At 31.7% G+C, this 25,799-nt stretch overlaps 3 protein-coding genes, 1 long non-coding RNA gene and 1 other non-coding gene across 13 annotated transcripts; 1 reads left to right on the top strand and 4 right to left on the bottom strand.

Moving 5' to 3' along the window:
• The first annotated feature begins 126 nt into the window (after nucleotides 1–126).
• LOC121175290 (uncharacterized) lies at nucleotides 127–4,656 on the top strand. The gene is made up of 3 exons (XR_005892542.1): nucleotides 127–253; nucleotides 1,410–1,440; nucleotides 3,946–4,656. It is a non-coding gene; the product is annotated as an uncharacterized lncRNA (long non-coding RNA).
• Nucleotides 4,657–6,843: 2,187 nt separating this feature from the next.
• On the bottom strand, nucleotides 6,844–9,904 carry LOC100789088 (pentatricopeptide repeat-containing protein DOT4, chloroplastic). Its single transcript, XM_006585111.4, has one exon. The coding sequence runs from the start codon at nucleotides 9,873–9,875 to the stop codon at nucleotides 7,233–7,235; it is 2,643 nt and encodes an 880-aa protein (XP_006585174.2). The 5' UTR covers nucleotides 9,876–9,904; the 3' UTR covers nucleotides 6,844–7,232.
• Nucleotides 9,905–10,030: 126 nt separating this feature from the next.
• On the bottom strand, nucleotides 10,031–10,103 carry TRNAE-CUC (transfer RNA glutamic acid (anticodon CUC)). Its single transcript has one exon. It is a non-coding gene; the product is annotated as a tRNA-Glu (tRNA).
• Nucleotides 10,104–11,065: 962 nt separating this feature from the next.
• LOC100813336 (uncharacterized) lies at nucleotides 11,066–15,094 on the bottom strand. 8 transcript variants are annotated; one of them, XM_014778900.3, is made up of 4 exons: nucleotides 14,819–15,094; nucleotides 13,802–14,519; nucleotides 11,910–11,986; nucleotides 11,066–11,680 (listed from the first exon to the last, which is right to left on the bottom strand). In XM_014778900.3, exons 2-4 carry the CDS (start codon nucleotides 14,512–14,514, stop codon nucleotides 11,520–11,522), a joined length of 951 nt encoding a protein of 316 aa, XP_014634386.1. In that variant the 5' UTR covers nucleotides 14,515–14,519; nucleotides 14,819–15,094; the 3' UTR covers nucleotides 11,066–11,519. The 8 variants fall into 8 exon arrangements, with proteins under 8 accessions (XP_014634386.1, XP_014634385.1, XP_014634388.1 ...); XM_014778899.3 differs by having other exon boundaries at nucleotides 13,802–14,552; nucleotides 14,819–15,093; XM_014778902.3 differs by having other exon boundaries at nucleotides 14,867–15,093.
• A 6,048-nt stretch (nucleotides 15,095–21,142) lies between these two features.
• On the bottom strand, nucleotides 21,143–25,666 carry LOC100812801 (shaggy-related protein kinase eta). Of its 2 annotated transcripts, none has more exons than XM_003531214.5 (12): nucleotides 25,412–25,666; nucleotides 24,369–24,458; nucleotides 24,089–24,148; nucleotides 23,741–24,013; nucleotides 23,583–23,657; nucleotides 23,424–23,480; nucleotides 22,930–23,070; nucleotides 22,763–22,813; nucleotides 22,605–22,676; nucleotides 22,390–22,473; nucleotides 22,128–22,229; nucleotides 21,143–21,945 (listed from the first exon to the last, which is right to left on the bottom strand). In XM_003531214.5, the coding sequence occupies exons 1-12, from the start codon at nucleotides 25,430–25,432 to the stop codon at nucleotides 21,820–21,822; spliced, it is 1,152 nt and encodes a 383-aa protein (XP_003531262.1). In that variant the 5' UTR covers nucleotides 25,433–25,666; the 3' UTR covers nucleotides 21,143–21,819. The 2 variants fall into 2 exon arrangements, with proteins under 2 accessions (XP_003531262.1, XP_040874045.1); XM_041018111.1 differs by lacking the exon at nucleotides 25,412–25,666 and adding an exon at nucleotides 25,039–25,387.
• Nucleotides 25,667–25,799: the final 133 nt, after the last annotated feature.

The following is a 25,799-nucleotide window of genomic DNA, read 5'->3' as shown; positions in this document are numbered from 1 at the left end:
TTTAATTAATATTTAATGTTGGGTTGGTAAATAACCTATTTCGATCTCCATTATATTACAACAACTTGCGCTCATAGTCATTCCCTCACTCTTTCAGAATTGCTTCATTTGCTCGTTGTAGTTGACACTAATATGGCACGACCTAACACTTTGTTTTCCTTATTTATGCTTCACTTTGCTTGTGTTTAGAAGCCAGAAGAACCCATCTCCAAAAAGGAACAGTTTGTTTCTGGGTGCATTTCCATCCATCGAGGTATTTTAAAATTTGTCCTCAGCCCTGGTGTTGGCCATTAATAAAATCATTCAGCTTGTGTTTTTATTTCTTTCTCGAGATGTCACCGCATTTGTTTATATAAAAAAATGTTTAGTAAAACTTTTGAACAAGTATCAAACAATTTCTAGCAACTTTTAATCGTGGTAAATGCTCCCTCTTGGTTCTCATAATTAAAAATCACAAAGATCATACAGAATCCCAAAATCAACAACAAATAATAAACAAAATCCATATATCAACAACCTTTTTCTGTTTCCTTCTCCGTCACTCCCAATTTAAAGATTCCTACGTTGAGTACGAACTCAAGTTGTAACTCCTTAATTCTAAATTTCTTTTTTCGCTTTGTTTTTCTCTTCAGTCACGTTCTTTCCTTTCTCTGAACTTGAGGAGGACTCTATCATTGTTTTTTTGAATAACTCTTCTAAGGTTAAAGCAAAAATGAATTAAGAGTTTTTATAGTTTATATTATGGCTAATTGGATATATATATACTAAACAGACTTCTTATTTGCCTCACTGGTTTCCTTAACTTGGGAAAGCGACTGTTGTAAATAAAGGGTTTGTGTAATGTATATATATTATCAATTTGTCCTAACCTAAACAATAAAAACTCTTAACTCATTTTTGCTTTAACCTTCAGAGGAGTTATTAAAAAAAAAATGGCAAAGTCTTCCTCAAGTTCAGGGAAATGAAAGAACATGGTCGAAGAAGAAAATAAAGCAATTAAAAAATGAAATTAGAATTAATTAAGGAGGAGCTACAATTTGAGTTTACACTCAACGTAGGAATTGTGAAATTGGAAGTGGTAACAAGGAAATGGTTGTTGATTTAAGGATTTTATTCATAATTTGTTGTTGATTTGGGGATTTTGTGTGATCTTCGTAATGTTTATTGTAACTCGTGAGAACTAGGAAAGAAGCAATTTTTGACACTTAAAAAATGTCAGCAACTGTTCAATATTTATTCAAAAGTTTTACTTAGTATTTTCGGATAACTTTTAACTGATAAATAATAAATCTTCACAAAATATAGTAAAATTAATATTACGTCAACATCTAACAACATGATTTTCCATGAGCAGCTGCTACTCATTGACTTATTGGGCTTTCCAATTTTTTTTTTCCTGTAAATTTCAGGCTAAGAACTTCCCAACTTATTAATCAGGAGGTAAGTATTGTCCAAAGTTCATACACGTCATATTTTATTACGTGTTTCATTTTCTCTCGTTTATTGAAAAATAACACCCTACTAGCTAAAAGGTATATCTTTTTGTATTATAATAATAATAGTAGTAATAATAACAAAAATATTTTTTCTGTCAACATTTTCTTTGACGTATTTTTTTCTTTTTATTAAAGAGGAAAACAATCAATAGCTAATTTTGTCTTGCAACTAAATTTCTTAATTAATATAGTGTGATATGATTAGTAGATAAATTTAATGTGTGTGCAGAGAGAAAAGTATGGGGTGCAAATATAATCCCCTTGGGCCTGTTAGGTGCTATGTAGCACGGAAGGATTAAGCATAAGTTTTATAAACTTCACTCTAGCTTCTTTTTTTTTTTACAGAACAAACTTCACTCTATAGCTAGTTATCTAATTTTAAACATGATGTTGATATGTTAAATTTCTCACATTAACAAAAATTACTATTATAATACTCCTCATAAAACACAAATTATCCTCTTTCTTTAATTTAGTTTTAAAAGTTGAGATAGACTTACTCCATTATTAATATTTTATATAGTTTGTTGTTTGAAAACTTTGTTGCAAACTTTTTCAATTGATCAGACTGAGCTAATAGAAATTTGGTTATCACGAAGTTGATAGATTTTGATATAATCGACCAGACTGATGAAATATAATGCACATGTAAATAGATGAGCATGAAATCATAGTTGTATACTTACTACGTACGCCTATGTGATATGAGTTGTGTGCACATCTTAGTGGAGTAGCAATATGCTAAAGCATTATAAAGTGAAATCCTTATTATGACATGCATCCTTTACCAGTTACCACAAGACTCAATCTCTATTAGTCATGTATTTATGGCAAAGTTTTTCACCATATTATTCATGGCTGATGCATCATTAGACGCTCGAAGATAAAAGATACAGAAAAACTTCATATAGAAGGATGTAATACAGAATTGACGCAGTTTCAAAGGGTTTCTTAAAATAATATGTAATTATTATGCTTTTTCTTTTAATAGAAGAAATAAAGAACATAAGTATAATATGAAACGTAAGAACAAGGGAACTAAAATGCCAAAATAATATTGAAAAAGAGATAGATAGAGAGAAGAAATATAATAATGAAATCGCCCCAGTGCTTCCTTTACCCCGTTTTTGTTCTTCCTTTTGGTGTCTGACTGAAAAGTGAAAACCAAACCATTGTTGACATGATAATGAAGACTAGTTATCATTTATCAATTAATTTAGGAAAATAACAAAAGGTCCAGCTAGCTAGTGGTTAATTAAAAGAGAGAGCCATCAAAGGTCGAGCTAAATCAAATAAAAATGTAAGAGTGGAAACTGTGGAACCTCAAGGAAGAGTTGGATCCCACTCGCACTGTTCTAGTTCAGTTGAAAAGTTCTGACCCCAAGAAAGCATTCCCATGTAAGAAAGACCATTAATATTTTAAACGGATAACTTTTCACATTTTTTAAGTAATCATTAGTATTGATTATTCCTTCCATTTTTCCAAAGAATAGAATGGAAGAAATAAAGACTTCAGCTCCATGTTAGATTCGTAGGGTTAATTAACTTTTTTGTGTCTATAGAATTTTCACTTTAACTAGTTTTTCAAAAAATATTTTATTGATTTTCATCTCACATAAATTTATCTATTTGGCTTTTAGTTAGTTTTTATCATTAACTTGGACACTTAAGTGATAAGATAATATTTATATAGACATGTGATAAGATATATTAGGATGAATAATTGATGCTAATGTTATGGTCACATTACATTTTTTTTTATACAAAAACAATTATTTTTAACAACAAATTCATTGTAGCCATTACCCACTACAAAAATATGCTTATGCATCAAAATTTGTTTTTGGAAATAAATTGCTATTAATCTACTTTAAAATGCAATCGGTAGTTTGGACAATTATATTATATAGTGAAGAACTAAGTCATATAAATTACTCAATTAATTTAACAATCAACTTATACATTCATCTAGTTTATCTTAAATTAATATATTTTAAAACTATCCATGTAAATAAAACTAACAAATATTAATATAGGTTATGTTTTCTTTAACCGTCAAGCTATTTTAAAATTAACTTTAATAAAGAACATTTTTTGTAAAATAATAATTTATCATAAAATATTTTAAATTAAATTTTATGAAAAGGATTAAAGTACACATTTTAATTTAAAAATGTAGGAAAAGTAATTTTTTTTAATGGATAATATAAGGGAGTGTTTGAATTTCAGATGATAAGAGGATTTTAAAATTATGTTTGAGAGTAAAATAAGTTTTGAATCAAGTATAATTATTTATTAAAAATACATTTAAGAGTAAATTTTTGTTTGAAAATTCTAGAATTCTTTTAAAGACGGAATTTGCAAATTTAAATTTATAAATTATAATTGAAACATAGACTAAGTAATTAATAAATAATATAAATTTGAACCGACTTGACTTGACGTACAGATGGCAGGCATTTAAATACAACAGTGATATGCAGAGAACAGAAGAGGTCCCTCTTATCTTCTCTCTATGATCTGATGGAGGCATTGTCAGTCATCATCATGGGCCCAACAAGGTGGTTCTTGGTGTGGCCATTGCGCTTTCTTCCCTTGTCTTTCTTATTGTTTTCCTAAGTGTTGTCGCTGAGGAAATTTTGATTTTTGTTTTTTTCTTAATTTTGAGTATAGGAATTTTGGTAATTTATTTGAAATGGTTCTTTGTTTAATTTATTTATTATACGAAGGATCATATAGAAGTTGCAGAGGAGTGTTCAAAAAGAAACGAGAGATTGCCAAAATGAAAGGTGGCACCCGATAGAAACAGGAGGGGAAAATTGATATAATTGATTAAATTAATCTGCAATTTTTGGTTTCATTTGCTATTTTTGGTCAATTTCTTGTGCAGTGCAATGATTTATATACGAGGTATGATGATGGTGTTTGCCACTTTTGTAATTAACTGTACTGTTTATGAGTAGAAGAGGTGGTGGGGATGGATGGTGCATGTGGTATCCAGAAATTAAGATGTGATTAACCTGTGCTATAATAAGCACTTATTTCTCACACTTTCATTACTCTTTTTTCTCAAGTAAACTTTAAGGAGCACACTTTCGTTGCTCTTTGTCTCAAATAAACCTTGAATGGTACACTTGCATTACTTTTTATTTTTATCAAATAGACTTTGAGATGGTTAGGAATACATTTTCTAATAAACCTTCAGTAGCACACTTTCATTATTTTATTTTTTTTATCAAATAGACTTTTTGAGGGTTAGGAGTATATTAATATACTTTTGTAATATATTATTTTGTTGGAAATTATTATTGATGGATTTGGTTTAGAAGAGAAAAATAGAGTAGATGAAAATAAAGAGAAATAATTTGAAAAAGGAAAAATAAAGTAGAAATTAAGTGATATGCTTTGTTCTTTGATTTAAGAGAAATATGTAAAAAAATTATAGTAGAAATAATGTTGTAAAGTTATTTGGTATACATGAGATAGAGAGGAGAGAATTAAATAAATAGAAAAGTATCATTATGCCCTTATGTGTGAGTAGGCTTGAAAACAACAAAAAATGATTTTTTTTGCCAAAATTTATTTTTCGAGGTTAAAATTGTCTTTTTGCCAAAAAAATTAATCTCCCGCTGAGTGTTGCGGTCGCCCGCCAATCAAAAGACGGAATTTTTTAACCTCTGGATCCCGCAAATTATATGGTTTTTTTTAAAAGCCACAAATTATATATTATTTTTCTTTCTAATCGATCCAAGCAAACTTGTGAGCATCATTTTTGTCTTTGGCTAATAATTTCCATCGTGCAAACCGAACACAACCGATAAGTAAGACTCATTTAATATTGGAAATAGAGATTAAAAAGCTTATAATTTTTAACAAAATTCAAAAAATAATGTGTTTAAAAAATGTGTGATAAAATGTATTGCCATCATATTTTTCACAAACTTTTGTATGGAAAGGTTTTTGTTTTACAGCCTCAGCCCTCAATCAGTATGCATGTATCGTGTAATCGCGAATGTGGCCAATTTGTAATTCGCGTTGATTAACTTTATAGTGCACAAATTGAATACAGGAATGACAATTGGTGTGGGTTAAGTAACGAAGTAGTATTTGTGGAAGATTTTTCTAAAATGTGTTTTTTTAACAAATTTGTAAAATAAGAACATTATTTTAATAATAAAATTAATTATAAAAATCAATGAAATAAAAGTATGGGAGAAAAATGTACTCAAAATGTTTTCTGGTTCTGATCTCTCTCTAGATATATGGGTAATATAGTGATTCCATTATTAATTAGCACAACTTGAGTATGGAGTTTTGTTTAACTTTACCATGACTCTAGGAGAGGAACAACGCCGAGCTGGTGGTCATGGTTGATCACATGATTTGGTAAGTAGAGAATAATAATGCATGGTCGTGGATCTCTGGCTATGATACAATTATGATGTCCATGCTGATTTTACTGTGGATGGTTTGATATGAGCTGTCCATCATACCCTGATTAAGTAGCTAAATATATTACAGCTTGGTTTAGTTTGTAATGTTCAAATTTATTAGCACCATACGAAGTACTACAAGGAAAATATAGCAGTGAAGACTAAATTGGAAATTTTTTAGAAGTCCAAAGGTCAAGGGGAAGATAAATGTCTATGTAGAGAACCTCAGGCTCAAAGGAAGGAACAATCTACCTACCATTGTTGTATGGCTAAGCTTGGGTGAAATCAATATTTGAATACTGGTATCCCTTGATGACATGGTATCATGTAAAGTTGTAACTCTTGATGCAAAAGTCAAGAAAGCAAATTTTATAGGTCGTATAACTTAGTACATGTATGTAATATTATATCACGGTTTCAACTACAGAATTTCTATTTGTGACTATAAATCTTCACTTTTTCTTTTAAAATAAGTAGACTATAAAGATTTGTGCATGATATAATCCATTATTATTTCAACCTATGAAAATTGACTTTGAAGGGCTACAATGTGACTTTTGAGAAGTTAAGTTATTTGATTCACATTCCTTTAAGGAGAGACAAATAAACTTAATGTGATTACGTGAATAAGTAATGTTTCAGCTGAATCAGATACCTAACAGCAATTTGAATCTAAAATACCTCAAAAACACGTCACCTTTTTAGTATGTGGCGTGGCATCCACTTGCAACTATACTCATAAGTCAAAAAATGGGTACACAAACAGCACACTGCGCTGAATTTCTCATTTTCTTAGCATTTTTATGGTCATTCTCATTTTTATTCCCTTCTCGAGAGTCAAGATTGGTCAACATTATCAGAAATCAGAAAAGAAAGTTGGAATCTAAATGCAAACTCGGATCACTCACAAATCATAAATAACATCCTGCCACTAATCTATTTCAGAAAAAAAAAAAATGTTACATCTGAACCCAATTACAGATCTTTGCTACGATGCTTTTCCAATCCAAATATATATGCTTAGATAAATCACCATGAATAACATCACTTAACAGACGAAGTTAGGACATAAAATTGCCTTTGATATAACTACAAAAACCGTAGCCTCAATTACTGATTGTACACACTATGGCTATCACTTCTACATACACTCTTTTTGCAATGACCTTGTATCCTAATCTATAATGTGCCCTACATCAATAAGAGAACTATGATTGAAAAATACGCAGTTATGATTCTCATGAAGAGGAGAATGATACATTGACATCGGAGAACTTCTCCTCTATTGAATTTTTTCGACGATTTACCAGAAACCTCTGCAAGAACATAAACCATCCTTGAAATGGTGAAACCGGTTTGAATCTCGCAACACAATTTCCCTCCCGGTGGTCTTGGACATGAACTTTCCCATCTCATGACAGTCCCCACATACTCTTAGATTCTTGGTTACCCTAACAGTCCTCCCTGGAGGCAAATTTAATATACCAAAAGCCATGGCTAACTTCTCACTGTGTGCACATAGAAGCACTTCCTTCAGCCTATCATCTGCATTAATCAATGCATACTTAATCTTATTAGAGTAACCTCCCCTATTCATTTTCATTGTCAATTTTCTAAGCAATGAGTCTATCATTTTGGCCTGAGGGTGTGAAGTATCACCAGCAAAAAAGATATTAAACTTTCCTTGGACCTCTATCCAACTACAGCCTTGATCGTTTTTTAATCCACCCTTACTTATCCTTCTTTGTATCTTTTTCACTTCTTCCCACTTTTCAGCCTCTGCATAGACATTCGCTAGAAGAACATAATACCTTGTGTTCTCTGGCTCAAGCTCAAAAATATGCTCTGCCACTTTTTCTGCTAGCTCCACATCATGATGTATCCTGCACCCAGAAAGCAAGGCACCCCAAATTGCAGCATCTGGTTTAATTGGCATAGTTTCAATGAACTTGTATGCCCTGGATAGATTTCCAGAGCGGATAAGGAGATCCACCATACATGCATAGTGTTCTAACTTGGGCTCAATGTTGCATTCACTTTTCATGGAATCAAAGAGTTTCCATCCCTCTTTCAGTAATCCAGAATGAGTGCAAGCATAAAGGATGGAAGTGAAGGAAGACTCTTCAGGCTCAATACCAGCAACCCTCATCTTTTCAAATGTGGAAATTGCCTCCTTTCCAAACCCATGCATGCCATATCCAGCTATCATAACAGTCCACAAGATCATATCCTTTTTAGGAATCATATCAAACAGTTGTTGTGCAAGAACTAGTAACCCACATTTCACGTACATATCAACAAGTGCACAGGCTACATGTAAATCTGAAAAGTACCCTTTTCTCAATATGTGCCCATGTATCTCTCTGCCTTTCTCTAGAGCTGCTAAGCCTGCACAAGCTGGAAGGACACAAGCCATTGTAACGTCATCAGGCTTCAATTGTTTTTGCATGTCCAGAAACAGTTGTAGAGCTTCATTGGGAAGTGAGTTTTGTGAATAACCTCCAATCATCGTATTCCAAGAGACAATGTTCTTGACTGGAAGTTGAGAGAAAATTAAATTAGCTTCTTCCATACTTCCACATTTTGCATACATATTCATGAGAGCATTAGAAACCGGCAAGTTTGACCCCATGTTGTTCTTTTTAATGTGATTGTGTACCTCCCTTCCTTTATCCAAGGAGTTGCTACAAGCACAAGCATGAACAACGCTTGTGACAGCATAAATATCAGGCCTAAGACCTTTGCTTTGCATTTCATCAAATAATCCAATAGCCTCGTAATGTAGACCTTCTCGAACATGAGCAGCTATGATTGAAGTCCAAGAAACTATAGTTGTTTCACCCATCTTCACAAAAACTTCATTTGCACCATTCAAATTACCACATTTAGAATACATGTCTAGTAAGGTGTTGTTAAACATGACACCCCCGCTAAAACCAGCTTTCACTCCATAAGCATGAAGAGCTCTACCCAGTGTAAGGTTGCCAACATTTGCACAAGCCACAAGAACGTTAACCAAGGTGGCTGAATCCACATCAACCCCCAAATTCAGCATCTGGATGAAAAACTCAAGTCCATTTCTGGAAAAGCCATTCATAGTACACCCACTAATCATAGAATTCCAGGAAACAACATCTCTGTCACTCAATTCATCAAACAAAATACGTGCACTTTCAACTTCACCACATTTAAAATAAGCTGCAATTAGAGAGTTAACAACAGCATTATAAGAACCAAAACCCAGTTTTAGAACATACCCATGAACCCTTTTGCACTCCCTCACCTTTGCCGATGCAGCAAAACCCTTCAAGACACAAGTAAATGTATAAGAATCCCCTCTAATTCCCAACTCCTGCATTTTCTCAAAAAGACCCACACTTTCCCTGTAATTACCGATCTTTGCATATTCAGACATCAAAAGATTCCAGAGGAAAATCTTATCATTGAGGATACCATCAAATATTCGTCTCCCTTTAACCAAATCACCACAATTCACATACATGAAGACTAGTTTAGCCCCCAAAACCTCATCAATTGCCATGCCATTGGAACTGATAATGGAATGAACCCTCTTTCCATCTTCCAAAGACTTAAGCTCAGCACAGAGCTGCAACACAGAACAGTAAGTATTCAACTCAAGTTCAGACCTTTGTGACCTTGAGAGCAATTTCATGGCGTTTCTGAGATCACCCATTTCGCAGAACTTGCAAATCTTTGCATTTTTGTCCACGGTTACGTTGTTGTGGGTTGTCTCGGACAAAGTCGCAGAGACACCAACACTGCTACCGCAAGAAAGGTCCATATTCGAAGGTAACAGAAATGTTGACCAAGATTGTCTGAAGAGGATGAAACAATTCGGAGATTTTGCATAGTTTGATTTGTTTCTGTGACTATGATATGTTGGATAAGTGGTCAACGTTGCTATGCTTTTCGACATGATTAGCATTGCACTCTCTGTCTTCGACTCTTCGTCTTCAAACAACATTGATGCCACTATATATACCTACACGAAAAAAATTAGGCCTCGTTTTCGTTCCAATCTTCTCACGTGTCATTATGTTATGGCATGATTGTTTTCATAACGAAATAAAAAGAAAAAGATTCCGTTGCCGGGACTTGAACCCGGGTCTCTCGGGTGAGAGCCGAGTATCCTAACCAACTAGACTACAACGGATTGCTGATAATCTACGCTTTATAAATTTATATTACAATTATTAATAACCCACTACGCACATAAAGTGAGTTCTTGTGAGTTTTTAAAAGAATTACAGTGGATGTGGAACTCAAAAGTATTATTCAATAGCTCGTAGTAGAGTTGATATTTCTTTTTTACTATGCAAATGTTGTTTTTCTACACACATGGCTGTTTAGTTATAATATGTTTCTGTTTTGTTTAAATTCACACAATTCCATTTTGTTATCAAGATAAATAAGAGTGAAAAATTATATAGTTGATATATATAGGGATGGTAATGGGTAAATTTTGGATAGAATATTATTGTATTTGTCTTCTGTATCCGCATTAAAAAAAAAAACCCACGTACCCAAACCTATATTCACTTGGGCAGTATTAACTTCAATACCTGAAGCTAAATGCCCGTACTCGTGTTTTATAAAACAATCATAATCATTAAACATGATTAAAATTCTATTAAAAAATATTTTACAAAGTGAATGTGGAACATGATCAAATCAGTGACAAACCTACATATAACCTTCCGAATATAGTTTGCCCCACAAGGATTTTATTTTATTTTCTTAATATTATACGCATGTATTATGTGTATATATGTGTATCTCGCACCCCCCAACCAGTTTACATGTGTATTTAATCCACAGGCTAAAATTTCTGGAACTATCACTCATTCAAATTTTGATCACGAATACATCTTGGACATAAATATGCATGAACATATGTAGCTTAAAAATTAAGTCAAGCATTCGGAGCGTATTGCTTTTGACAAGACCAGTTTTACTTAGGTTAGAAGCTACAACATTTGCAAACAAAAAGAAGGCAATAGAAACACATTGATGACAACAAATGACATTGGATTCTTTGAACTTTATATTAGCAGACAAGTGTACAGAGATTATTAAAGAAAGAAAGAAAAAGGTGAAAAAACGAAAAAGAGAGAAGGAAAATCAAGGAGAGGCTCTTTATGTTTGATTGTTTTACAGCGAATAATGTACTGTTTCTAACTTAGCATTTATGCCACAAGTACAATATCTTCTTTGCTTTACTCCTTCATAAATTGAATCCCGCAGTTATATATATATCTCAGTACGCCACACGCACTCCAATCAAAAGAATGCAATTGGGAAACAATTTGGCCATAACTTGCCAAGTTGGTAAGTTTCTTTACAACCAAATTTCAAGGCTTCAGGGAACTACATACCCTGAGAAATGTGAAGTTGGTCATGGTTAAGCATTACCACCCCTTCAGAAAAAGAATATGCAAGGAACCAATGATGCACTCATCATTTAGGCAGGGATGAAGATTTGAAGGAAAGAATAGTGTTTGACTCCTCCACTAGAACATATTTACACGGAAGAACCATGGCAGAACAAAAGCTATTACCAGGCATGCCATTAAGAAGTTACAAAATGGTTGTCCGCACAAGCATCCACCAAACCTTCTGGATGAGGTATTATCACTGTCCATGAATCTAGTATCATTCCACTCTTCAATAAATCCATTATCCGTAACATCCGAAACATTTTTTGCAGTCTCACCACATATTTCACACAACCTGTGATCATGAAAGGTAATTAAAGATTGTAACAGAACTAACATAGAACAAAAGGAACCTCAGGATTATTGAACTAAAAAACTAGTTTGCATATGAAACAAGATTGGCCATGCTTTGCTGATAACATTCTTATAACTATGTAAATGTTTTAAAAACAAACACAAGTAAACTCTTGTCTCTCAGCTTAATAAGCAAGAAAGGTTTTCAAATTACAAAAAGAATTACCCACAAGTACATAGGATGTGAATGGAAAAAAAGTACTGATAGAGCTTCCCCCACCCAACAGCTTTCAAATTCTGAAGGGTCCTAGGATGAAAAAAGTACATACATGAGAGTAATTTCAAACACAAATTAGAATTAAAATGACCAAAAACAATGGTATTCCCAGACCATTCTTCACCAGGAACAGTATAATAGTGAACCTCAAAAATTTGAATTTAGCATACATCTGAATTCTGAACCATCATATCGTAATTTGAATTTTGATGTAAATAATGTTGAAAACAGCAACTGAGACTCTGACAAAGCTCTGGATTCAAGGCAAGTTGAGAGAGAGCTTCTCATATTATTTCATTAGATTCATTAATATACAATGGTAGAACCTCTCCCTCCCACCCCCCAAACCAAAAAAATCTGGGTTCCACCACTCAGTTCTCACATTATGATCCCTTGGGTTCAACATTACACTCCAACTGCACCAAAAGAATTCTCTCTCACGTTTTATTGCTGATTAGGTATGGAGCACTTGGACACATAAAAAGACATAGATTACACATTGCTGCTGGCTGGAACTAATTAAAAGTGAACAAGGGAAGGGTTCATCAGGGGAATGGTCATGAGATTTAGTGACATAAGTGAAAGTTGCATTAGTACCATACCTCCAGACTTTCTTCTCTAAGAAACAGTAACAAATATTTTAAATGTGAAATATGGCCACATTCAGAAATATCATGGAATTATTGTAGTAGAAAGACAATCTTGCTGGCATGCAATCTTCTATGTATCAAAATTTTGCTTTTCCTTTCTTTAGGAAGGGGTGAAGCCATGGAGAAAAAGGGCAAGGTGTAGGGGAGACCCATTGTGATATATTATTCTTTCTGAGGTGATGAAAGTACAAACTTGCTTTTCCTATTTCATTCCCCATATATCAGCTGAAAAGAGAAACCGAAGTTTCAAAGAAACTTCATGGAGACGAGTATATTTTGACCAAACATCAACATTAAAAATATATGCATTCATATATTCATATTCTATACACCAAACTAATACTTGATGTCATCATTTGGAATTTTTTATGTCAATTAACCTCAGCTCACAACCACAAGAAGCCAGGTCATTTGCTAATACCTTAGAAGGAAAACCAACTGGGTATCTGGATGCATTTGCCCAACTCACCCCTCATTGAAGTCTATTACCAATAGAAACTCCATGTATCAAGGTGCATAACATTGATATCGGTTCTCCAGTTAGAGATGTACCAGTAAAAATTGAAACAGCTATGAGCTGCATACATTAACCAACTGACTAATGATAAACAATGAAGACAATTTCAAAAGTTCATCCTCAAATTTACGAATATTATGGAGTTATGAGTTTAATATTGATAAGATAAGAATAGTAACGGAATTGCAATTTAGAATTTCCTATTGATGATAACGAAATTTAATAATGATAATAGTAACACTAATGCTGTATGCATAACAGCATAAGTATGCGGCAGAACTTCAAAGATTTCACGAGACAAGATAAAAGAAAAAATCTACCTATTAAGCAAAAAAAGAAAGGAAAAAAAAAATAACTACCAACTATTATCAGAAAAGAAATGAATGTTACAAAGTATTAAAATAATGCACATCCCAAGACAATTTCTTTTTCATAAATTCTGAAATTGTGCCAAATAGGATTACTCATACTGAAATGAATGTCACAAATTATTAAAATAATGAATGTTACAAATTATTAAAATAATGCACATCCCAGTTGCATAATCAATCAGAAACATAGAAATCCTCAGGGCATGTTCAACGTTGCAGGCATTAACAAAAAACTTCAAGAAAAACAAAAACAAAATGTTGATCTACATACTAGAAATAAAAATGTATTAGCAAAAGCAACAGTTACCTGTTTCCTTTAAGCTTGAACCATGCCTCAGCACAATGACTATGCACAATCCCTAGCTCATCTTTACATGCACAACCGAGCTGAATCAAATCTGTATTAGTAGTAGCACTACTTGCAGTGCCAACATCTGCTGCTTCCAATCGTTGCCCAGAGGCCAGATGGCAAATCCTACAAATCATTTCACCTTCCAAATTCTCGCTAAAGCCATCACAGCTGCCACGGTTTATATCAATCACACATGAATTTTTATCAGTCTCAGACACCCCTTTTGTCACTTTCATGGACACCTTGTTCAACCCTGATTCCTTAGGTTTTGCTTCCAATTTCCTATTATCTCCATTGACACACTCAATCTGAGTAAAAGGATCTATAACAACACAAGTCTCAGGTACTTCCCCACTAACCAAATCTCTTGAACTATAACTAGTTCCTTGATCAACCCCATGCAATGTATCATTAATTTCTTGTGGGTCACCCATGTTCTGATCATTAACTTCTTGAGGTCCCTCCTTTAGCTCTTTCTTCAATCTAAGATCATTGCACATCTCTTCTGAAGTCCCATCTTCTCCACTTACACTAACTCCTTCACCCAAGCTATGTCCAGCTCCTGCATCAATTGCTTTTCCTTCAACCAATTGGTTCAAATCCTCATCCACCCTTTCATCAACATGATTCAAAATCTCACCACTGCCTTTGCTTATTGCTTGGTCCATAATCCCTATATAAATTCTTCCAATCAATATTTCAAAACCTGAAAAGAAATTTGGAAAAGAAACTCCTGACAATACATAACACATACCTCCCACAGTGATAAACACAAAAAAAAAAGCAAAAAAATAAATAAATAAAACCTTCTGTTATTTACAGAGGATGAACAATGTGACCAAATAAAAGGCGGAAAATACATATCTCTCAACAACCCCTTTTCATGTTTTGAGACATAACCTTCAGATATTGTTACAAAAACATAAACACACGCAAAACAAAAAAGGTAAAAAAAAATGAAACTTGGATTACCACCAATAGGATGTTTCACCCGAATCGGACACAGAGAGGAGGATTTACCTCAAACGTTAGATTTTAGAATAAAAAAATGAAACTGGGCATGTTTGAATCTAAGCACAGCGCCTTAAAGCTCTGGGTTTTGCCTCTGGAAAATTGTGACTATTTATATGTATGAAAAGGAGTAGCAGGGTTAGGTAAGGAAAGTAACTGGGAAAATGGTATGAAAATTGAAAAAAGAGATTGAGTGCATTTGAATCATTTGATGGAATGGATTAGTGTGTAAAGCAAAGGATAAGAAATTGAGGTTTTTGTCTTTATTCCATGCTTTTTCCTTAAACCCTTTTACTTTTACGACATGCATTAGCTCACTCATAAATTTAGCAAATTATGAGAGTAATACTTATTATTATTATTATTTGTTTTTTAACAGCAAAAGGCCAATATTTTTATTAAAAAACACTTAAGCACAAGATGTGCCAAGTGCAATTACAAAGTAGCATGCTTTCTGCATAATTACATTTCCAAATCCATGCCAATACATTATTATTATTATTTTGAGGAAAAACATTACTATTATTACTATTATTATTATTATCATTATTATGGGTAATAAATAAATTTTATGATAAAATTAACTATGAAAACTAACGTAAACAAAATTGAACGAAAGGATAATTACTAAAGAAATCAAAAGAATTTATTTATCAATTTATAACATTAATTATAATTTAATGGCAGTTACCTAAAAAAATATCAGTTTAAACTGAAGGGATGCAAGGAGTGCTTAAAATATCTTGTATTAAGTGCGTTTAAAGATTCCTCATTTTGCGTTTTCACAATAAAAATGTGATCGTATATAACATGCTACTGTACCTAATTAAACACTCTAAAAGTAAAAGAAATTGCATGTTTATTTTTTTTAATGAAATATATGCATGGATGGATGCACATGGGTAATTATGGAGACAATTAAAGTAAATTTTTTACTTTAATATTTTAAATAATCATTTTTTTCTTCCATAAAAAATAGGTATTCACATATTGCTCCAATAAGATAATTTTTTAAATAAAAGAATGAAAAAAAATTAAAAGAGAAAATAATTTTGCATTAATTTTACTCATTTATCCTTTTTAATTTGTATAAGCTTTAAGTATTATGATTTTTTTTCATAAAATTATGTATTTTTAAAAAATTTATAATATTTTTTGTCAGTGAAAATATTATAGAATATTTCTTTGGTCGAATAAAAAAAAATATATGGATCAATCACTGTGAATATATATTTACATTTTAGAATATTATAATACTTATACATGAGTAATTATTATCTAATGTTTAGTTTTATATTGAATAGTTTTATATTGAATACATTCATAAAATGTACGATTTTCTTGGTGTGGATAGGATAAAAAAATAAAAGCAAGCTACTCTTTATTTGAAAGCTTTTTTAGAGTTAAAAGTGAATTTTTGCATTTTTATAATACAGTTTTATTAATTAGTGTTTTTATTAGTTTATGTTTGACAAATTTAACTAAAAAATTAATTAAAAAATGAAAAGTTAACTAACCATTGAAAACTAAAAGCTGAAAATTAAATTTATTAAATTATAAATAATCGATAAAATTAATTATTGAAATAACTAAAAAAGTGAAAATCACATAAAAATCATGATTTATTTAAAAAATAAAATTAAGAAAATAGATATACAGGATAAAAATGAAAAAAAATATAAAAAAATTAGAAGGTAGAAGTTTATATTTAAAAAAATATTATTTCAAATAACATTTAAAATGTTTGAAATTACTGAAAAAAACTTGTTTATTAAACAATTAAACAAGTTTTTTTAACTAATTAAAATATCTTAAATATGAAAATATTTGAAATTTGTCCCCAACAAATTTCAGTATATTTTTTATTCTCACAAAATTAAAATATATCATTTTTTATTTTTATGTTTAGATAAATCGGAATTAATAATGATTACTTTTTATATGGTTATACGTATAAGTGTGACATTTGTTTACATTTTGTACGTATAATTAATGTAATAAATCTTTGCATATAATTTCACATGTCCCAATTTTATTGACAAATAATAAACATATTTTAATTTTATAAAAATGAAAAATATACTAAAACTTTTGGAAGAATAAATTTCAAATATTTTCATTAGCAGGAAAAAATATATTTTACCTAAATCTATTAAGACAAACAAAATGGAATTACACAAAGAGATAATTAAAGTCTACTATTAATTGATTTGCTCAATTCTCGATAATATTTTACCATATTAGTTGGAACAATCAAAAGATAATATATAGGAATACTCTTTTATTTTATTTTTTTTAAAGAAGGAGTACTTTTTGTTTTGGTATACAGGAGTACACTTTTATTAACAAACCGGAAGTGTGTTTCGTATTAAAAAAAAAAAAAAAAACAGTTCTAGAGCACCGAAACCATGTGATATCTGACAACATTATTTAGTCAATTAATAAAGTAGAAGAATGATTAAATTGGTGTTCATCGTATAATTAGTTGATGAAATACTAATTTTTTAAGAAGCAACCATATTTTTTCTACTATCACATGAAAAATTGTCAGTTATGATTACTATGATTTGAATATTAAAAAGGAACATAAACCATGTATTAAGGGTAGAAAATAACAAATTAAAGAACATATCCCCCTTTAGGCTTTAGCTTGCTATTTCTTGCTCACATGGTTTTGATAAACTGGTATTTGCATTAACAAATGCATATTAGCAGAAGCCAAGAATCAAGTTAGTTTCAAGAAATCCGTTCCTGAGCAAACGAACAAAATTAAGTATCTCTATTTTAACAAAAATGCCTTAACCACTTTGCCAAAATAGAGAATCTTGTGCAAAAAATTGCCAGTATTTATACTTATATATACTATACACAAGAGGACCTACTTATACTTGCGAATAATTATTTTCTTAAAAAAAATTAGGAGTTGTTGTTATTAGTGCAGTCCTCTTAGTCAAAAAGGCACAGGGGGAAATCTAGTAATCATAATCATTTTCTCCTTAATTTAGTTTGTTTTAAATCATGGTGCTCCAATAAACGGGATAAATAGTATACGTACTATTGAGTATAATTTATTAAAAAATATTTAAAAATAATAACTAAGAAATGATAAAGTCTTTCTTAAAATTATTTTAATAGTTTTGAATTTTTAATTGATGTGTACTTTAGTGAATACAGTATCTACCTAGATGTATGAAACTCGCAGTTACTTTGCGGCAAAATGGGACCTACGTACATGTTGATAAGAGTGGATATGTCTTTTTCGTGTGCAGCTATTGGCTTGATTGAGATTTGAAAGTTGAAACCAGGTGCTGGCAGTGGCCTTTGCAAGTTGATATGAAATTATGAATGCTCACAAATCACAACCACCAACCCCATATTCGAACTATGCATTAGTCTTAAATTGACAACCATCTTCAGATAACGGAATTTCATTTAATTTTCTGTGGAATTGAATTGGGGAACCGAAATCATTCGTTGACTTAATGAAACATACATATTAAGGCAGAAGTTCATAGTAGAGGAAAGCATCTTTTTTTGTCAAGAATACATGGCATGCTGCTCATTATTCAAATATAGAAGAAAGTACCCTGTATTTACATATACGTGGTCATTAGGTCATGCAAGTAATTTACATTTTTGATTCCTCATTCATCAAAAAGGAAACTACGTTTATATAAATAGTCTAATTGAATATTTATTTAATAATTATATTATTACACTACAACTAATGTCATAAGTTTCCTCAAGGTAAATTAAAAAATATTTTAAAAAGTGTTCACATCCAAACATGTTCTGGAGGTATATTAGGCCTGACACATAACTCACATGGTTCATTAACCTCCTGTTGAAAGGTGTTGAGAAGGCCAATCCCACAGAGTTCATGTTGTTGAGAGTATGTGGGGTTTTATTTCTTCCTCTACTTAAGTAATTTGACAGCACATGTTTAGAGAGGCTAACTTTGTAGCTGATGCTCTTGCTAGCCACGCTAAACACATGTAACCTGATGCATGATTTTTTAATTTGCCCCTTCATAAAAAATCGCCACTACCATGCCAGAGTCATTTGCTCCGTCCATTATGTTTGGATCTTTTCGAACAATTGACGTTAGAAGGAGGACTTGAACCTTCAACATACTAAGAAGTCCTTAATAAACCTCATAAATCATTTCCGCATGGCCTAAGGTGGTGACCTTGGGACCTATCATATTTAAATAAAAATAGACTATCTTCCTTTATGACTGAATAATGTATAATCTTTCAAGGATTGACTCTACAAGAAAAAAATATTGAAACAACCTAAAGAAATTGCTAGAATTATATATATATATATATATATTTTTTTTTTCATAACCCGCTAAATTTCTTCTTACTCAACAAAGAAAAAGGCTACTATATAATCTGCGCATAAAAGAGACCGACCTTACAGTTCCATTGGGATAGAAGACAAAAAACATGGGGCCGCACAATATTTGTTCTTAGCAGTTAGCAAACTGAGAAAAAAAAATAGGAGGCTGACCACAAAAACAAAATAGGACGCAGGAAAACACTAGAAAAAAAAATTGAAGCTGTAAATTGTAATATTAGAAAATAAGACCTCATTGATCCAACAAAATGCTTGTGATTTGCGAAGGGGTAATACCGTAAAATGCTAATTCCTTTCTACCATTATATAGCTCAGCTAGATTTTCGTTTTTTTTTTTAAATTTTGTATCATCATGTCCTGTGCAAAGCATCTAGATCTACATTATTTGAAAACTTAAAAAAAGTGTTTAGTTTGGGTGTTTTTTGTTTTTATTTTTATTGAAAATAAAAAATAATTATGAAAATGTGTTTAATTAAATATTTCAGTAAAAATATTTTCTCAAAACAAAGCAGAAACAATAAACTTCAATTTTAAATCTTTTAGTAGAATAAAAATGCAATAGACAAAGGATGTAATAAATTTTTAATGTTTTTATTTTCTAAAAATAAAAAATAAGAAGTTAAATAAATATATTTTCAGAATTTTAATCTTTTAAAAATAAAAACAATCTTCAGAAAATAAAAACATAAAATAAAAATATAAACCAAAAATACATAACTAATAGCACGGACCATTGCAAACATCCGCATGTGAGAGAGAAAATTCCTGACGCCTAGAGTAGAATTAACTTGCTACTTGTTTTTCTAAAATAATTAGTAAATAATAATCGACTCATAATCTAACAAATCTTCATAACTAAGGATATTCAGAGTTCTAATATTTGATTGAAGAAGATCAATCAATTATTGGATGGCATGTGTACCTAAGATGATAGTATTTATCACCGACAACATACTCTGGTTAATCAAGTCCACAAGCTCAAAAGTTCAAAAGCAATAGTGCACTGACACGCTCAAAAGGACAAATCTACGCATAAATCCCCAATGTAACATGAAAATTAAAAATTCGTAAAATAGAATGAAAGGCTGAACGTATTAGTCTCTCCATTCCTATACTTATGTGATTCTTTTAACTAATTTATATCATTTAAAAAATTAGTTAATTTACTTAATTGTATTAAATGCATTAATTATTTATATTATCATTTTAAAATTATTTTTTTCTCATTTTTAGTTCACTTAATTATTTTTTATTAATATTTTGAAAAAATAATTAAATAAAAATATATAAAATAATAATAATTAATACAATTAAAAATTAGAAAAAAAATCTTATAAAAAAGATAAATAAATGTTTAAATAAGATCTTATAATCAAAAACAAAAAAATATTTTATCTTAAGACTTTTATAACTAATTCTCGTTCTTTAAAAAAAATATATAATTAATCACATTAAATATATCAATTATCTCATTCCAAATTAACTTTTTTTATCCCTCTATTCATTTAATTATTTTTTATTAATATTTGAAAAAAAATAATTAAACAAGAATATATTAAAATAATAATTATTACGTCTAAAAATTAAAAATAATTTTATAAAAATAAACAAACAAATTTTTAAAAAATATCTTATAATTAATTTTATATAATAGACTCAGTGGGGACAAATGTCTGAAGATAAAACAGACAACATTACATTTCACAAATATTTCATATTTGTCATGAGGAAGCCAAATTAACCCAAAAAGCAACACTCTCCATCATTAAGATTTATCCTCTATTGGGGGACCCTCCTTCCACATATACGTTGATTTAAATTTTTACAAATATACATGTATAGGAACAAATTTATATAAACAAGATCAAGACAAAAAAAGAAGAGAGTATAATATATAACATAAAAGGAGAATAAAATGTTCAATGAGACAACTCGTAATAGGATTATATTGTTCAACAATCAACATGATAAAACTTAAACGTAACTATGAATATCTCACTTTAACAATGTTAAACTTATTATTTTTTTGTTCATAGAGCAACCTCTAAACCTGGTTTCATCAAGACAGAAAAAGTAACAACTTCAAGAACATCGAGCCCTTCTTACATTTTTGCTTCCATCTTCATTATAATTCTTAATTCCTGAGAGGAGACGAAGGATTTGTAAGTATAAAAAGCAAATCACACTCTTAGGGTTGAGCCTATTTCCTTTTCATGGAATGGATAGAAGATGTTTGGGAATTGTAGCACCATACATGATCCACCATAAATACAGGACGTACATACCCAAAGAGTACCAAGGTGTACCCATATTCAGTACTTAATTTATTTTTGAAAAATAAGTATGGTATGCACCCATGGATACCCAACATGTACTAGGTACAGGTATGTACCCAGTTACGAGTACATACCCAGTATGTCTATGGCTTTAATTTTGTAGTACCCAAGCTATATAGATGCTTGCTGGAGTGATGGATCAACTGCAGCAATCCAGAACCCAAGTCTTGGTCCTAGTCAAGCACAGAATTACACTGCCATGGTATAATGACTTGTAATTTAGACAATAAGATGGTACCCCTCTTTTAACTCATCTCCATTAGACTACAATTTGCCGAGCTTAACATCATGTTCCAGAAATCCAGCCAAATGGGCATGTTGTAGCCCTATCTGCCGCTTCACATGGTCAGGTATCAACTTATCAATAAGTTCTGGAGATGCTCCAGATAACTGTAAACATAGAACATAAACATGTAATAGACCCTAAACAAGGTACTTAGTGAATATCAGATCATGGATATATTCATAATGAAGCTGTCTATCAAGAATCTTGTTCATAAAATTGTATTGTAGGGCATTTAGATTTTTGTAACCTTCATTCATAGCTAAGAAGACGATGCAGCCACACTCACCTCTTGTTTTAAGTTGAATAGAGGGGGAAATGGACGACCATCTGGCAAGTGAGCATTGGGTTCACGGAGTTCATCAAAGAATGGGTGAGCACATGCTTCTAGCTGCATAACAAAGAAAATCCTCCTCAAGCTGCTATGCTAGTTAATATATGTAACAGTCTGTAACCGATAACATTCAGAAGAAATATACTGGCCACGTTGAAGAAAGACTAAATGAGTTCCACACAGACAAATAAATCAAAATTGCAGCAATCGCACTCACCGCAGTACATCGAAGACTTGGGGAATACTGCAGAAGCCGGGAAGCAAGATCTATTGCTTCTGGAGGCATTTTTTCATGGAATATCTACACACAAAATTTTTAAGGTTTAGAATGTCTGGGATTCTTTTGTACACTCAACTTTGATAATCTGAAAAACAGAAGTGGCAGAAGAGAGAAAAAAAATTGCAACCCTTGAGCCATGGATGCGCTCTGACCTGTGGAAACTTGAAATCATTGTAGTTTGGATTCGTACAGGAAACTTCCTCCTGAGCGGGTGTGCCAAGAACCTGAAATACAGATTTTATTGAGTTGATTTCTTATGAAAAGAGTGATATGACCTTAGAAACCTAACATGTGGTAACAGCAATTGCACCTTGATAATCTCTACAAGCTGGTCCACTGCATTTTCGCCAGGAAATAAGGGCTTCAAAAATTCCATTTGTGTGTCAGATAGCATGTAGGCAGTAAATAACTAAATAATTATTGAAAATGAGACTATTTGCACCATTCTAACAATAAAAGAAAAGCAATGACATAAACCTGGCCCAAAAGCAGCTCAGCAAGGACACAGCCAGCTGACCAAATATCAATTGAAGTAGTATACTCAGTGGCACCAAACATAAGTTCCGGTGCCCGATAGAAAAGTGAACATATGTGTGATATATTAGCTTTTCCTTTGACCTGATCACACAAAAATCCCAAGTAAACAAGAAATATCGGTTGGAAAAACATGGAAAAATATGATCCTGGATATTGTAATAGGAGTCACAATGCAAAACCTTATAAACACATAATTTTAATGTATATCAATCATACAGAAACCTACAAAACACACAACAATGGATGGGTTACCCAAAAGGCCCTAAACAAAGCAATATCAAAAACCAAAACTGCCTGGTCTACCAAAACAAAACCATATAAAAAAATTACAATGTGACAAGATAAAATGTTGAAACACACAGACACACACATATGATGATGCACACAAAAAAAAGTGTGTGTGTGTGTGTGTACTGAGAATGAAATCAACATACCAGCACTTTTGCACTCCCAAAATCACATATCTTAACCTGGTGTGTAAGAGGGTCAACCTAGAGAATACACAAAATGACATCAGAGCAGGAAATAGTTCCTACTATTCAGAAAGAAAGTCCTAATAATAATTTCCATTCAGCAAGCACATATAAGCAAACCAGTATATTTTGAGGCTTCAAATCTCTGTGGCAAACTCCAGGAACAGTGTGGATATAAGCCAGCCCACTGAAAATCTATATGTGCACCACAGGCCCGTATCAGAATGTGAAAAGATAAAAACAGAACCTTCTCAATCACCAAAAAATTTGAGGCATACCTGGTGCATGTAAAGTTTTACATAGATAAGTGGCATGCTCTGATTAGTATTACTATAGAACTTTGAGACTCGATACATAGACTCTGGAACATATTCCATCACCAAATTAAGAAAAAGTTCATCTGCACTTGTAGTGGAAAAGAAACGATGCTTCAGAGAGATCACATTTGGATGGTCCATCAAGCGCATTAACTGTAGCTCACGATTTTTATATCTTTTGTCCTGTAAAACCTTCTTAATGGCCACTGGCTCGCCAGTTTCCAAGCATTTAGCCTAAGATGAAAAATTATCAGCATGTGTCAAAATATAGGGAGATGGTAACAGCTATGAATATAAATATTGGCTTACCAGGAAGACAATTCCAAATGACCCAGTCCCCACAATGCGTTCTGCTATATAACTTTTAGTCTAAAAGAATCATCAACATAAACGTTAAATATTCAAAGATTTGCTGATCAAAAAAAAAAAAAAATATTCAAAGATTTAGCATGGATCATAGGTGAAATCCTCTCTCTAACTAAATCCCATAACATTTAAAAATCCAAGTTACATTTTTAACAAACTCAGTATCTGAAAAAAAAAATCTTAATAGCTGTTTACAGGAAAAATGGGTTTCACAAAAAAATACCTGTTTGGGCTTCCCATTTTTTCCTCCAACTGTAGTAGATATGATGTGACCATTCAGAGAATCATTACCATCATCAGCGGAAGTGGATATCTGTCAAGTTGCCACAATTATTAACAAGATATAAGGAATACTACAATTTCAAATGTTTTGCATATCATTTCAAAATCATTTGATGTCTCAGGAAAGGTAAAGTTGGAAAAATATAGCCATAAAAAACACAGTAACACACTCGTCAGTAAAGAGACTGACCAGCAGGATACAGAGTGCTAACCAGATCATATTGCAATTCAGTTATTCAAAATCTAATCTCCACAGAAGATGTTGCATAAAGAAAGAAAAAGGTAGGTCGACAGCATAAGGACGGTATAAGATTACAGAAATTATGGAAACAAGCAGATGAAACAGGTTGAAGACAAGAAACATAACATCACTAAGCTCCTAGGACAAACTTCCAACAATTGTTGAAAGAAAGAGGGAAAACACAACCTATTATGTTACTTAAACAACGTAACAGCCAGCAGCAAAGTAAAACAACATTGAATGTTGATAAATTAACCAGAAACTAAAGTAAAAGGGCAATATGGAAATCAATCAGAATCTAGTAAATAACAAACAAAAGATCATAACAAAAATCAAGACCAAATCATGACAAGTCTTTATCATTACACACCCAGTTCAGAACTTCTCTCCAGGCCACAAATAAATAACTAAATTTCAATCTTTTATTAAAAGAAAAACGGATCAAGATGAAACTGAGCTAAAGTGGTCTTCTCTTTTAAGCTCAAGGACCAAATTTTCTACATAAAAGAACCCTAATAGTGCCTTAGCTTAGCCACGAGGAGGGGAAAAGGATAAAAGAAGAAGAATTATGGATAAACAAAAAGTTCAAAACTAATATAACTCTTGGTAGCTTTATCATATCTCAAATAACCAAAATTAGAAGCTCTTTTTCTTCAGGTGTGACTCAAGTTTCTGTCATTCTGAGCACCGAAACAATAAACCAATTCAATAAGATTCCAGAAATAAAGGGGAAACGCACGCACCTCGTGGTTGTGATCTGACATGAGGTAAGAGGACGTTAATGGGATGGGATTGGATAAAAAAGTGGAGAAAAAGATGAGATTTTGAAGACTTGGCCTTTATAGCTACTGGTGGTAATGTACCTGTCCACCGCCGTGATGAACGAAGTATCTAACTGCTTTTCAATTTTACAAAAATATCTGCAACAGATATTCTTTTAAGTTGTGAAACACAATTTAAGAAGAAGCTCTTTCTTATGTTTTATTCTTGTTTTTACAAAATGATTTTATGACAAAAAAATGTTTTTTGAATAAACTCTCAAGTTGGATTTTTTTCCAGAAAAAAGTTGGGTAAATTCTTTAAAAAAGCCCATGTCAAATAAATAAGTGAGATTCAGACTTTAAATGTAGA

The sequence above is a fragment of the Glycine max genome, chromosome 8 (assembly GCF_000004515.6).
Source record: "Glycine max cultivar Williams 82 chromosome 8, Glycine_max_v4.0, whole genome shotgun sequence".
Taxonomy (NCBI): Eukaryota; Viridiplantae; Streptophyta; class Magnoliopsida; order Fabales; family Fabaceae; genus Glycine; species Glycine max.
The sequence above is the reverse complement of the archived record's forward strand: the minus strand, read 5'-3'. Positions and strand labels throughout refer to the sequence as shown.

Bases quoted from the DNA above. Each gene is read 5' to 3' on its own strand.
- LOC100789088 (XM_006585111.4), bottom strand. From the start codon at position 9,875: ATGCTAATCATGTCGAAAAGCATAGCAACGTTGACCACTTATCCAACA.
- LOC100813336 (XM_014778896.3), bottom strand. From the start codon at position 14,598: ATGTGTTATGTATTGTCAGGAGTTTCTTTTCCAAATTTCTTTTCAGGT. The intron at 11,987-13,801 runs GTAACTGTTGCT...TTTTCATCCTAG, and splicing joins TTCAAGCTTAAAGGAAACAG to GACCCTTCAGAATTTGAAAG. The intron at 11,681-11,909 runs GTGGGTAATTCT...TCATGATCACAG, and splicing joins CATTCACATCCTATGTACTT to GTTGTGTGAAATATGTGGTG.
- LOC100812801 (XM_003531214.5), bottom strand. From the start codon at position 25,432: ATGTCAGATCACAACCACGAG. The intron at 23,071-23,423 runs GTATGTTGATTT...TTGTGTGATCAG, and splicing joins TTGGGAGTGCAAAAGTGCTG to GTCAAAGGAAAAGCTAATAT. The intron at 22,814-22,929 runs GTTTATGTCATT...GAATTTTTGAAG, and splicing joins CTGAGCTGCTTTTGGGCCAG to CCCTTATTTCCTGGCGAAAA.